This window comes from Astatotilapia calliptera, chromosome 11, assembly GCF_964374335.1.
Source record: "Astatotilapia calliptera chromosome 11, fAstCal68.1, whole genome shotgun sequence".
Classification (NCBI taxonomy): domain Eukaryota; kingdom Metazoa; phylum Chordata; class Actinopteri; order Cichliformes; family Cichlidae; genus Astatotilapia; species Astatotilapia calliptera.
Window position 1 is genome coordinate 37,397,438 of NC_137432.1, and position 12,388 is coordinate 37,409,825.

Sequence of the window (12,388 nt, forward strand, 5' to 3'; positions counted from 1 at the left end):
ACGCATGTGCATGCGCTGATCTCTGTGCGCAGGGCAGCGCTGCAGGCAGATGCAAAGATGCAAAACGTGCAGCAGCAGGTGCATCAGTCTGAGCGCCTCTGCTAAGAAATCATGAAACGTGAAACCAGGATTGTAGGAAAAGTCATGGTTGGGTTTATTTCAACAAACATATTACATTACATTTGAAGAAACACAAAACATACATTTCACTTTTTGTTTGAATCAGACTTCTCTGTAACGTTAGCTTATCAGGTCTCAGCACGAGAGGTTTGTGTTTGCTGCTCAGTTAAACTGACACAATCTGATTTTTTTAAAAAGGTCCAAAAAGAATTCAGAAATCTTTGTTCCTTCTTCTTTGTTTAAGAGGACGCACACTGTTTTGGAAATGAAGTCTGTGTGTGTGTTTCTGGCTGTCAGGATGCTGATTTATACGTCTTTGTCTGATTTAAACATCGGTGATGAACATGAACGTGAAATAAACCCAGATCAGTAACAAGCAGAGAGAGGAGAGTCTGGGGGAACACGACGAGCGCGTCGACATGTCATCGAGATGAAGCAACAAGCTTTCACGCTGCATCGCTGTTCAGATATAAAAGAAGCAAATCTGGATTATTTCGTTCGCTAGAGCTTCACAGCAAACTGGACAGGAGATGATCGAGGATGCAGGCTCACGAGAAAAATGAAACAGGAATATTCACGGAGTGAAGCTGCTGTTCTTCACTCTTACTTAGCTTCAGCTGCAGATGGAAAAGTCCTAGAACCACCGTGAGGGCGCTAATGTGATTTTAGCGGCAGTTGTGACTTTGGCTTCCAAAGAAATTCAAGATAAACCCTCCAAAGGTTTAGTGATGTCACGTGTACGTGACGTGCATACTGACACATTTTGGTTCGAACTCGTTCTCCATTTCGCTCCGGTTATTAATGAGACAGACTGAGATGCGCAGCTTCTCCTACAGTTAAAAAAAGGTACATATCATTACTATCATACACTAAATGTTAACGTGGACCTATTCTTCTTCTCTTTAGTTTCTGTCGTATGTTTCCATGTTTATATTAAAAAACCGAGACACTCAAACGTCACGTAGAAGGACCCCGATGATGCGTTCAGGTGCTTCCCCCAGACTGTTCGCTCTTTGGTTGCTTTCTCTCCTTCGCTTCATTCGTGACACACACATAAACACACTCATTCAGACTGGACTTTCTCAGCTGGCGTTCAGACTACAGTTAAAGTGGGTTCAGAGAAGCTGTGTGTGTACTCGTTTTAATGGTGTGTATGGGGTTGTGTTAACAGTCCCTCTGCAGCTCTCAGACCTGAATGTGCATCAGAACTTGTTTACGATGAGTCTGGAAGTCTTCAGGCACTGTGTCTGGAATAAAGAAGGAAATGAGCAGAAAGTTCATCAGTTGTCAGAGTCAGCAGGTTGTACTTCCTGCAGATACCGACTGAAAAGTGGACACAAGTCTTTAAGCCCTGATCTCATTGGGATTTTTTTTAGTTCTGCAGACATGAGAGGTAAAATGAATAGGAAGGACGATGGGTTATTAAATATTAATGCATGTGAGCTTCTAATTGTGCATAATTTTGGGCCTTTCCTCTGAGTATTTCATTTCAGGAACAAACACCAGCTCCACCATCTTGGACTGCAGGGGGCTCTGCAGACTCTGAGCTCAGCGGAGCAGAACTGGACTGCACATGGTCAGGTTCTGGTTAGAGCGGGTCAGCGTGGATCTCCTGAGCCAGTGTTGCCCCTCAGCCTGCTTGTAGATGAAACTATGGCATCAATTTGAAAATCTTAAAGACATCTTTATGGAGTTATCAGTGTGTTCACAAACCTTTCAGAAAACTTGACCTCTGGACTAGTAGATGCATGGTAACAATTTGAAAATCCTACGTTGACTCGTTCTCTAGTTATCGTATTTACCAACTAGGATGTGCACCCTTTCTGTAGATCCAAGGAGTGCTGACAGTATTCAGTCAGCCTTTTACGGCCGAGGGGTAAAAATGATAGCAGGAGGATTGTTTAGATTAATAATATTTTTAAAAGTTCAAAAAAGCTTCTAAAATTCCAAAATACTGGTTCCTCCTCAATTATCACATTTACAAGCTTTTCAGAAAACCTGACCCCCAACCTTGAGGTCGAGGTGACTGAGATTTTCAGTAGACATCAGCAGGGAGACGACAACATTCATCAGCCTTTTACGGCCAAAAGTAAAAACCCTGCCTCACTACAGATTAGCCAATCTCCCATTCAAGATCATCTTCCTTCCTCTGGGCCAGTACAGAGGTGCACTGCACTTGTACTGGTGTAACTGTGATATGCGCTGGACCTGTGCGTCAAAACAGTGATCCTTTAACAAGTGTTCACTTTGTGGATGAAGTCACAACGAGCCAAATGGGACAACAGCTCCAAGTGGTGAGCAAAGACTAAGTTGGTGTAACAGCAGGGAAATAAAAAGTGTTCACATTTCACAGATTTTCACAACTCCATGAATCATCAAACTCTTGGGTCAGTCCTCACCAGGTTCCTGACAAGGTGCCTCTGTACTTGGGAACTGTGGACTCTTGAGCTGAAAACTGCTTGGTGGCAGCTGCAGATCCAGCTCTCATCAGTCGTGATGATCCTTGAAACAACGCTAGGATCCCTTCAGGACAGAAGCTGGTGTTTGCATGTTTGTGGTCAGAACGAGCTTCCAGGAAGTCATCCAGCCATGCGAGAAGATGATCTTGGATCAGTGGTATTTAAATCAGGCAAGGTTTTGGGATTTTATGGGCTTGTTTTAAGAACTTCTTGTATGTTCGGGAAAAACTGAAAAGTCTGAAGGTGAATCGGTGTCACTGGTAACACAATCGTCCACTTCAACACGGCAGTGACATATTAGCACCGTAAAAGGCTTATCAAAATATTCCAGGACTCCCCAGAAACAAATAAAACGACAAAATAATGCCAAGCAGGGTCGGCGGTCCTACCATTGCATCTGTAGCGCAGGTTGGACCAGATGATGTTTTCCTGGGAGAAGCAGAAGACACCGAGCCGTCCTCCTCTCATGGTGGTGTCGACCACAACGCCAGAGTCTGCCACCACGCGTGTCCCTTCAAACAGCTTTACCCTAAAACCACAGGAACACGGCGATGCTCCAGGTTAGAAGCCAATCATTCCTATGGATGAATACTAGCATCAGGCATCAGGCGAGCAAATAAATGATTCTCGGGTAAATGATCGGTAAGGATTGTAAATCCAGCAGCTTCAGAGATGAAAATGCAAACACTCCAGAAGATAACTGCTGTGATGTTTGGAGACAGAAGTTTCCTAAAGATAAACATGAACTCTGGAACGCTCCGAGGCAGAACCCGAACCCAAGCTTGAAATACAAGCCTGTTAGAAACCAAACATTGCTTGGGATAAATAATAGATCGGACTGGGAATTACGTGGATAGAGTGTATGAAGTAGGATGAAAACCTAATTTTCACATAATGTCTGTAATAAATAAGTAAACGGTTTTTTTCTCATTTTCTGAATATTTGTGCCACATTTGGACAAATCATCAGACGTACTAAGTTTTAATGAAACGATGCAAACAGATTTGAGGTAAAACCTTCATTTCTGCACTCTTTATTTTCAGTCACATGTCCAAACTGCACAGAAAGTCTCAGCAGCAGCTCTGAAGTACTGAGCTGAAAAATGCAAAGACAGAGTGCGAACAACCTGGGACTCTCTCTCTTTAACGACTCTCTGAAGAGACTTTCTGAAAACCTCCTCCTCCTCCTGCCTCACTGCCTTTATTTCTTTGCTTTTCTCTTTCTCCTCCTGACCGGCTGAAGAATGTGAATCCAGACCTTTTTTTAATCTGCTGCCATTTCCAAAAACGTAAACGTTTTGAGAATCGTGACACTCACTGGAAGAACCAGAATCCGATCATTTATCCTTCAGTGAGCGTTGCGACACTGTAACATTTAATATCAATCAATCTAATATATACAAATGTATTACAGAAATAAAACAGCACGGAGGAAGAGTGTAACTTTGAGTCGATCTGCGTCAGGCTCACTTTTCGGTAACGTGACTCGAGGTCTTATCAACGACTGATTTAGCACTTCGAGTGGGTACAGTAGATATTTTACGGGATAAAGTTTTTCAGTGTGTCGCCGTCTCTCCGTATGATCTGCATATCAATGGTCTCGGAGGTGGATTCTTGCCAGGGCTTTGGTCGTCATGGAGACGAGTACAATGGAGTACCGGGGGGCCCCGAAGCCACAAAGAAGTTTCAGAGGGTGAAGAATGCAGTAAAGAGAAAAGAAAGAAAGAGACAGAAAATAGATGAGCGTGAGGGACACAGCTGCAGGCTGAGGGAGTACTACAGAGTACTGCAGTATCTGCACTTAGTATATATAATAAATTTGTGCTACAACATGAGTACTCACTGTTACAGACTACTGTAGTATCTGCACAAGTGAAGATCTTTTAACAAAGCTGCAAGGTGTGAGTACAACAGAGTATATCGAGGCTACTGCAGTATTTGTTCTACAGATTATTCATATCTTTACTACAGCAGAATATATACTGCAGGCTTTAGTACTACACTAAAAAACAGAGTTAAAACCACAGAGCGAGAGTACTACATAGTACTCAAGTTCCAGTCCTGCACTCTGCATGTGCTATGGAGTACATCCAAATAAGAGTGTAGTACAGGATACTGTCACACTGCAGTATTTAAGATACTTTAGTCAGACCTCCCTGAGGGTCTGCCTGTGCTCTCACCTGATGTATCCCACCTGCGGTCGGTGGCTGAGCTGCCAGCGGTAGGACGTTTTGTCCATCCAGCCGGTGTTTCGCGGGTCCTTCCAGAGCAGCTTCACCTCTCCAGATGTATCTCCCGTGTGCCATAAGGCATTCCTCAGGAACTCACCTGGTCCGGTCCGAGACTTTACCGCCTGCAGGATGAACACAGGGAGAAAGTTCAGGGGGTGCAACGTCCTGAATGAGACAACTGAACTCTTCAAGAATGACCAGCAGGCATTAAAACCTGCCAACACATGATGCAATACTGGTTTCTGCTGATTAAATGTGCATTAAAGGACAGTAGAAGAGAGTAGAAACCTTGAGCTGCAGTGCGGGCTGGGCCATGGCTCTGAAAGGTATGGATTGCCAGTAAGCCTGCTCTGTCTGTTTCCACATCACCACATAGAAGCTGGATGAATCCTGGTAGCCAAAGATGAAGCCAGCGTAGTCGTCGTCCGTAACCGTGTTGACGTGGAACGTTCCCTCGAAGTCAACGCCATTAAATGCCGTGTAGCCTGCAGACAAACGGAGGAGGTGATGATCTGCTCGAGGACCAGAGGACAGCTGTGAATTCTCCACTTTAAAGTGGAACTCGTACCTACGGCTAAACCAGGATCGCTGTTCATCGTCTGGACAATCTCCATACCCTGATGAAAGAGCATCGAGATCACACAGGCAGTTATTGTTTATAGCCTGAGACAAATATGGTAGTAGAGTCCAGCTGGTGCTGGAAATGAGCAAAATAGGCACCCTTGTTGTGCTTCCAGTCCACCAGAAAGAAACGTTAGTATCAGTTACATCTTCTTGTTAATGCTTTTACCGACTGTTTAACACCAATGGACAAGCGATTATACACATTTTCTAGTAAAGAACAGGTGGAGAAACAGTTGTACTTGATAACCAGCCATATTCACATAAGACTACCAAAGTTACCTGATTCAGCACCACCCAGTTGGGGTCAATCTGTGCGTCACCCTCCGGGTCCAGGATGACAGTCTGATAGGCTCTGAAGTCTGTCAGAGTGACCTCGGCACTCTCCGGGCACACATCGAACAAATCCATCACAGCGTCGTTATCAAAGTCGTTCTCACAGACATCTCCGATACCGTTCACTGCAGACGGACACGATGGAGCGGTTTAAATCTAGACCTTCGCAGGATTTCTATGAATAAAGTTACTTCTCTGTGCAGACAACACAGTTCTATTTACTGCCAGAAAAACGCAGTTCACAGCTTTGCTACTGTTGACCTGTACATTCAAAATTCACTGAGGGTAATACCAACATTAGAAACACTTTGATGGCAAATACAACAAAACAACATGAATGTAGCTCCAACAAAAGACTTGTGGTAAACGCATCAGGGAACTTGGGCCACATCTGAATGCAGACATTACTACACCGATATGTAACCAGGATGTTAAAATCCTTGGAAACTAAAAGTATACATTTTATAATAAACTATTCAGTAAGAATATAAAAGTAATAATCACACAGAAAATGTAAACTTCAAGAGGTTAATTGTAACTAACCCGAGTCTAATTTTCTATCATATTTTCTGCTCTTTAAAAAAGAATAAATGGATGGTACACAGCAGCAGGTTCTGGTTGTTTAGCCTTTGTGGGCTTTTATATGATTGTTACCATCTGAGTCTTTCTGATTGGGGTTAACGATCAGTCTGCAGTTGTCGTAGTCATCGAGGATGCCGTCGTTGTCATCGTCGTGGTCGCAGTCATCTCCCAGGCCGTCGTTATCGGAGTCCAGCTGGGAGCTGTTGGGGATGTCTGGACAGTTGTCTCTGCTGTCCTGGTGACCGTCGCCGTCCCTACAGATGTTAAATAAGCGACCGTGTTTCGCCTTTAATGAGCAGGTTTCTGTTTTTAGAATTACTGTCCATTTTTAAACATGGAACTGTGTGCCCACTAAAGCCTGGCTATGAAAGTGAGTCAGTCTCCATAGACTTCAATATTTTCTTCTAATTAGAGGTGTGGCCAATTTTAGTGACACAGCTGGCTTGTAGCTCGAGGCTGTCATAAGACATAAGACTGATATACTGTATTCCTACCCTTAAATGTATGTTAATAAAACATACTTACATTTATCAGAAACAGCCTGTTTGACAGGAATTGAAACTAATTGAAAATAAAAATGAAATCACTTCAAACAAAGACATTTTCATTTTTTAATCTACAGTGTAATTTAGATCCAAAGTAATCCCATTTATTCCCAATTTCATTTACCTTACAATATAAAGACCCCTCCCTGAGCAGATGGCCCCGCCCCTCCCTGAGCCTGGTTCTGTCGGAGGTTTCTTCCTGTTAAAAGGGAGTTTTTCCTTCCCACTGTCACCAAAGTGCTGCTCATAGGGGGTCATATGATTGTTGGGTTTTTCTCTGTATGTATTATTGTAGGGTCTACTGTACAATATAAAGCGCCTTGAGGCAACTGTTGTTGTGATTTGGCGCTGAATAAATAAAATAACATTGAATGGATCCCATGAAAACTCAACTGCAACTAGAAAACAAGTTTACATCATTTTTTAATTTTCATTGCATTTTTAAATGTTTTATGGCATCAAAAAATAGAAAACTAAAATAGATCTGTGTGTGTGTGTGTGTGTTCCTGTCTAGCTATCTTTGTGAGGACTGAAATCTGCATTCTACTATACTTGTGAGGACACACTCACCGGTCCTCACAAGTTTGAAGGCGTTTTTGAGGCTCAAAATGAGGTTTTAGTGTCAGGGTTACAATTAGGTTATGGTTAGGTTTAGAGTAAGGGTTAGGCATTCATTTTTAATGGTTAGGGTTAAGGTAAGGGGCTAGGGAAACCATTATGTCAATGAAGGTCCTCACTAAGATAGCTGAAGGGGGTTTTGTGTGTGTGTGTGTGTGTGTGTGTGTGTGTGTGTGTGTGTGTGTGTGTGTGTGTGTGTGTGTGTGTGTTTTCCAAACATACGTGTCCAGGTTGGTGTCACAAACGTCTCCGACCAGGTCGTTGTCTACATCAGTCTGAAGAAGAAAGAAGACAGACTGTAACCTCTGACCTTTCTGCTATTGCTAGTTACAAACACAAAACAGTTGTTACTGAGTTATTTGTGCACACCGTGTTACACTGTCTCTGTTTACTGCTGAAACGCACAGAAATGCTGTTTTTACATCGAGCTGTTATTCATCAGCCGCCTCAGTTGTGAGTTGTTGGTGTGACCTTTTAATTCTTTTGACTTTCTCACAACTAAAAAAGTCACAACAACAACAAAGATGCAATACGCAAATACTTTTCAAAACATTTCTCAGCATTAACATTTAGTGTTTTTTGTTTACGATTTTTATTAAAACAAATTTAAATTCCATGTGTGATTATTTATGTCCAATAAAACGTAGCGTGCCACAGGGCCTGAGTGTTTGTACCTGCATTGGGTTGCTGAGCTCAGGACAGCTGTCGCAGGCGTCTCCGACTCCATCTCTGTCTCTGTCTGTCTGCATCGGGTTTGGTACCTTTGGACAGTTATCCAGAACGTTGGGAATACCTGGACACAAAGCCATTCACCAGTCTTGTTTAATGGTTATAAATGACATTCATGCAGCACTGTGGCTTCACCAGTTTGCATGTTTTTGTAAATAAACAGCCTTAAAGACAAACTTCTAGAGCTTAATTTGCTTCACAGCTCTTGTAGTTCCTGTTCTTTGTCTCTAGAGGGCAATATAGAGTCACGTGTCTCCTGCGAGGTCTGATGGCGGTTTCTAACCGTCTCCGTCGATATCCTGGTCGCAGGCGTCTCCCTGTCCGTTGTTGTCTGTGTCTTTCTGGTCGCTGTTGGGGACGTTGGGACAGTTATCACAGGCATCTCCGAATGAGTCGCTGTCCGAGTTCTGCTGGTCTTTGTTAGGAACCAAACGACAGTTATCCTGAAGGCCAGAGGACATGTCACATGACCACATCACAGCCACGACAGCCACTGACAGACGCATTCGCGGTCTCTAACCTCCACGTTTTTGATGCCGTCCCCGTCAGCGTCCTCATCACACTGGTCTCCGATCCCGTCGTTATCGGCGTCCTCTTGGCCAGAGTTTGGTGTGAACACACAGTTGTCCTGGTGGACAAAGACAGCAGGTAACACACACACATACATCACAGTCCAAATTACTTTTTAGAGTTTAATTACTAAATTAATCAAATGACCTATTATCAGTCAACAACAGCTGATCGCATGTGACACGATACAGTGATAGTGTCATATGTCTGACCTGTTTGCAGTGTTTGTCGTTGTCCATGCAGGGCAGAGAGCGGTCGGGATACCCGTCAATGTCCGTGTCCATACCGCACGTGTTCCCGTTGCCGGCCCAGCCCACATTACACTGGAAACACACACGTGACAAAACAGGATCATCCAGGTGATTCTCTGGTCTGTTTACATGAAACTGCAAATATATCTGAAAAACTAAGTACAAAGGTGTAAAACTTCTTATTGTAAAGACAACATTACGGTGGACGTCCACCGTACTTTATTAGCTGTTAATGGTTTGTCTGACCTTTTCCAACTTCAGATGAACCACCGCCTCATTTACTGACAATGTGTGCACCAGGAGGATGATTATATGCTCTAAATGTTGAGAACTTTGTGACAGCTCAGGACAGACTTGAGGCAATACGACCTTATCGGTGCTATCATAAAACCGAAGCTTTTCTTTCTGTTTAACTAAATCAAAAAGGTTAATTAACGCTTCTGCATTTTTCATTAGTTTTTAATTTCAACCCTAATCATGAGTGGGTTTGTTTTAACTCGTTATATCCATAATTTTGTAATCTATGTCGTATTGACAGAGGAATATTTAAGACGAAGCGGTATTAAAACACAGTATCAAAAAAAGATCCACCATTGAACAAGTTTGACCAAATTAAAAACACTAAACCCAAAGAAATGTCACGTATATATGTGTTGGTTTTCATTTTTTCTGGTCACTTTTCATAAAGCACTACTCCAAAATGCCACTAGAGGGCGGTGTGGATTAGTTTACATTGAGCTGAGCTCAGTGAGCTGTGAAGCGTGATGACAGTTAGTAGTAAACAATGCAGATGTAGTCGACTGTTTGGAAGTTTTTTAGGTTTGGTGTCATTGCTCCTCTGAGGAGCATCATGTTCATAAAGGTAATTTGTGTGGAAACATGGATCGTTACATGACAGTTACATAAACTCGAAACAATCAGGTCTGATGTCCTCACCCTGCAGGCAACCTCTCCGTTCCTCTCCATGGCACAGTGGGCGTTGATGTCACAGGGGTTAAAGGTCAGTGCAGCACAGGACTTCCTAGGGAAGCATCCTGATGTTTGGTTACCGAGAAAACCAGGTTTACAGCCTCCACATTTGTACGAGCCCTGAGGAGAGAGAGAAATATAACGTAGCAGTTACAGCTGGATCTCCACCAGAGGGCGCTGTTTCTCAGCTAAAGCCCCTTTTCCAGTAGTAGCTACTCGGATCGAGTCGCCACGGCTTGCCACTGCTCGACTCGGATCGACTGGTTTTCCATTACAATCGAGTACCACCTGATGTGTGTGGTCATCGTCATAGCAACATGGCAGAGCATCCCGTGACAAAATTAGTATGCAACATCCAGTTAACAATATACCTGCTGCTCGGTCTGCGGCTTTTCGTCAAAATCGGGAACACGGCATTGTTTCTGTAGCTGCTTCTCTCGTTGTCGGGTTTCAAAAATGGCAGTTTTGATTTTCCTGAACGAGACGCTCTCATGACTCATCGAGTGACGCCACTAAGCAGCCAATTGCACACAGTCTGATGATGTCACCTTTTAGTACCTGCTCGGATCACTTGGAACTCCGGTTGAGCAGGTACTAATTTATTAGCTGGTACCAGGTACTATGACTATGGAAAACTGTGGCAAGTCCATCCGAATAGGTACTAATGGAAAAGGGGCTGAAGAGAACAACGTGCAAGTAAATTTATGTTCTCGGCAAAGACATCACAGGAATTTTTATCTGTGTGAAGAGAACAGAGATGTGAACTCACCACAGTGTTGACGCACACAGAGTTTGGCACGCAGGCGTCAGGTAGATCAACACATTCATCAATGTCCACACAGTCCTGAGAAACAGATTCAGGTTTTCAGAACACTTTTCTCTGCAGACACGTTGGCTCATCGTGCAGGAAAAGCACAGGTCGAACTGTTTTTCCACTTATGTGAAGCACGGCCAGAGTGCTGCTCACTGTCGGGGCTCATTTACAGGGACACCTGATGTACTTGTTAAAAACAAGTTTAAAAACTACAAAAATGCTCTCTCTCTCTCTCTCTCTCTCTCTCTCTCTCTCTCTCTCTATATATATATATATATATATATATATATATATATATATATATATAGATAGATAGATAGATAGATAGATAGATAGATAGATAGATAGATATGAGTACGCACACAGTGGTCATTTACAGTGAATTTTGCCATATGTACTCAAACTTTCTATTTTTTTCTATTGTTTCCGTTTATTCTTTTCTCCAAAAGTTATTTTTAATTGTTTCCAGCTGCATTTTCCTTTTATAAACACATCCAGCGCTCGGGCTGTAAAACAGTGTGAAGTCTGGATACAGCAGACATGCTGACACAAAACTGTATCCACCCATAAAGGTACAGTGAAAGAGAGAAAACAAGCACACCTTTGTGTGTGTGTGTGTGTGTGTGTGTGTGTGTGTGTGTGTGTGTGTGTGTGTGTGTGTGTGTGTGTGTGTGTAAGAGAGAGAGAGAGACCCCGGGACAGAGAAATAAATCCAGAGTTGAAGTTAAAAAAAAAGAGTTAAACTGAGTGCCAGTGGAAAATTAAAAATAAGTGCAGTCTATTGCCTGACCTGTTTGTGCGTCTTAGCGTAGTCCAGTCCAGTTCCTGACAGTGGCGCCCCCCACAGGCCTGGAGGACATGGCTGACAGCTGAACCCCCCAGCTGTGTTCACACAGGCTTGGGGAGAGAAACATGGCTGCACATCGCACTAAGACAGAGAAGACGGGTGTTACTGAAACACACATCTGGCTTTACAAACATATACCGTGTGTAGTTAGCTTTTTCTAAAGTGACAGCTTCTTCTTTTTCTTCTTTTCCGTATTATGTATGTACTATTCCAGTGATCAATGTTCAAATAATGAGGTCAGTTTATGCGAAAGCCAAAAGCCAAGGATTCATTTTTTCTACTCCTACATCTGTATGATGTCAGTAAGTGAGGATATCCCTAATATGGTCATCTGCCTGCTGTTTGTGAAGGGCAGCCAATCAGAAAAGATTTGATTCAAAGAAGGAGGAGTTAAAACAGTACGGTCTGAGAATAAAAACACAGAGCTGGAAATAGGCCGAGCACACCCCCAATGTGCAGTACTGGCATTGTTGTCTGTTGAAGTGTAGTTGCATTGTTACCTCATCAATGTCCCTGCAGTGTGTCCCATTGCCAGTGGTTCCAGGTGGACAGGGACCACAGGTGTATCCAGGGTAGTGCAGACTCTCCATGCAGGACACGCCTTTGTGACAAGGGTTAGGAAAGCAGCGGGAACGAGGCTCATGGAAACCTGCGACAGAGACGCTGAGAGTCAGAGCTTCCTCGCATTTCAAACTCA

The 12,388-nt window shown here is 43.3% G+C and overlaps 1 protein-coding gene across 2 annotated transcripts in view; it reads right to left on the reverse strand.

The window, feature by feature from the left end:
• Positions 1-130: 130 nt before the first annotated feature.
• The window catches only part of thbs3a (thrombospondin 3a), a 25,656-nt gene continuing 13,398 nt past the window's right edge, over positions 131-12,388 (reverse strand). The window contains exons 8-23 of one of the 2 annotated variants that reach the window (XM_026184568.2): positions 12,192-12,340; positions 11,635-11,772; positions 10,800-10,874; positions 9,998-10,150; positions 9,023-9,133; positions 8,761-8,868; positions 8,524-8,683; positions 8,186-8,304; positions 7,734-7,786; positions 6,421-6,602; positions 5,713-5,891; positions 5,378-5,426; positions 5,098-5,294; positions 4,759-4,931; positions 2,969-3,108; positions 131-1,367 (exon numbers count right to left, since the gene is read on the reverse strand). In XM_026184568.2, coding sequence (XP_026040353.1) covers positions 1,306-1,367; positions 2,969-3,108; positions 4,759-4,931; positions 5,098-5,294; positions 5,378-5,426; positions 5,713-5,891; positions 6,421-6,602; positions 7,734-7,786; positions 8,186-8,304; positions 8,524-8,683; positions 8,761-8,868; positions 9,023-9,133; positions 9,998-10,150; positions 10,800-10,874; positions 11,635-11,772; positions 12,192-12,340 — 2,048 coding nt within the window. In that variant the 3' untranslated portion in view covers positions 131-1,305. Of the gene's footprint in view, positions 1,368-2,968; positions 3,109-3,918; positions 4,202-4,758; positions 4,932-5,097; positions 5,295-5,377; positions 5,427-5,712; positions 5,892-6,420; positions 6,603-7,733; positions 7,787-8,185; positions 8,305-8,523; positions 8,684-8,760; positions 8,869-9,022; positions 9,134-9,997; positions 10,151-10,799; positions 10,875-11,634; positions 11,773-12,191; positions 12,341-12,388 lie in introns of those variants that run through there. The other variant, XM_080308582.1, reaches the window with a different exon arrangement.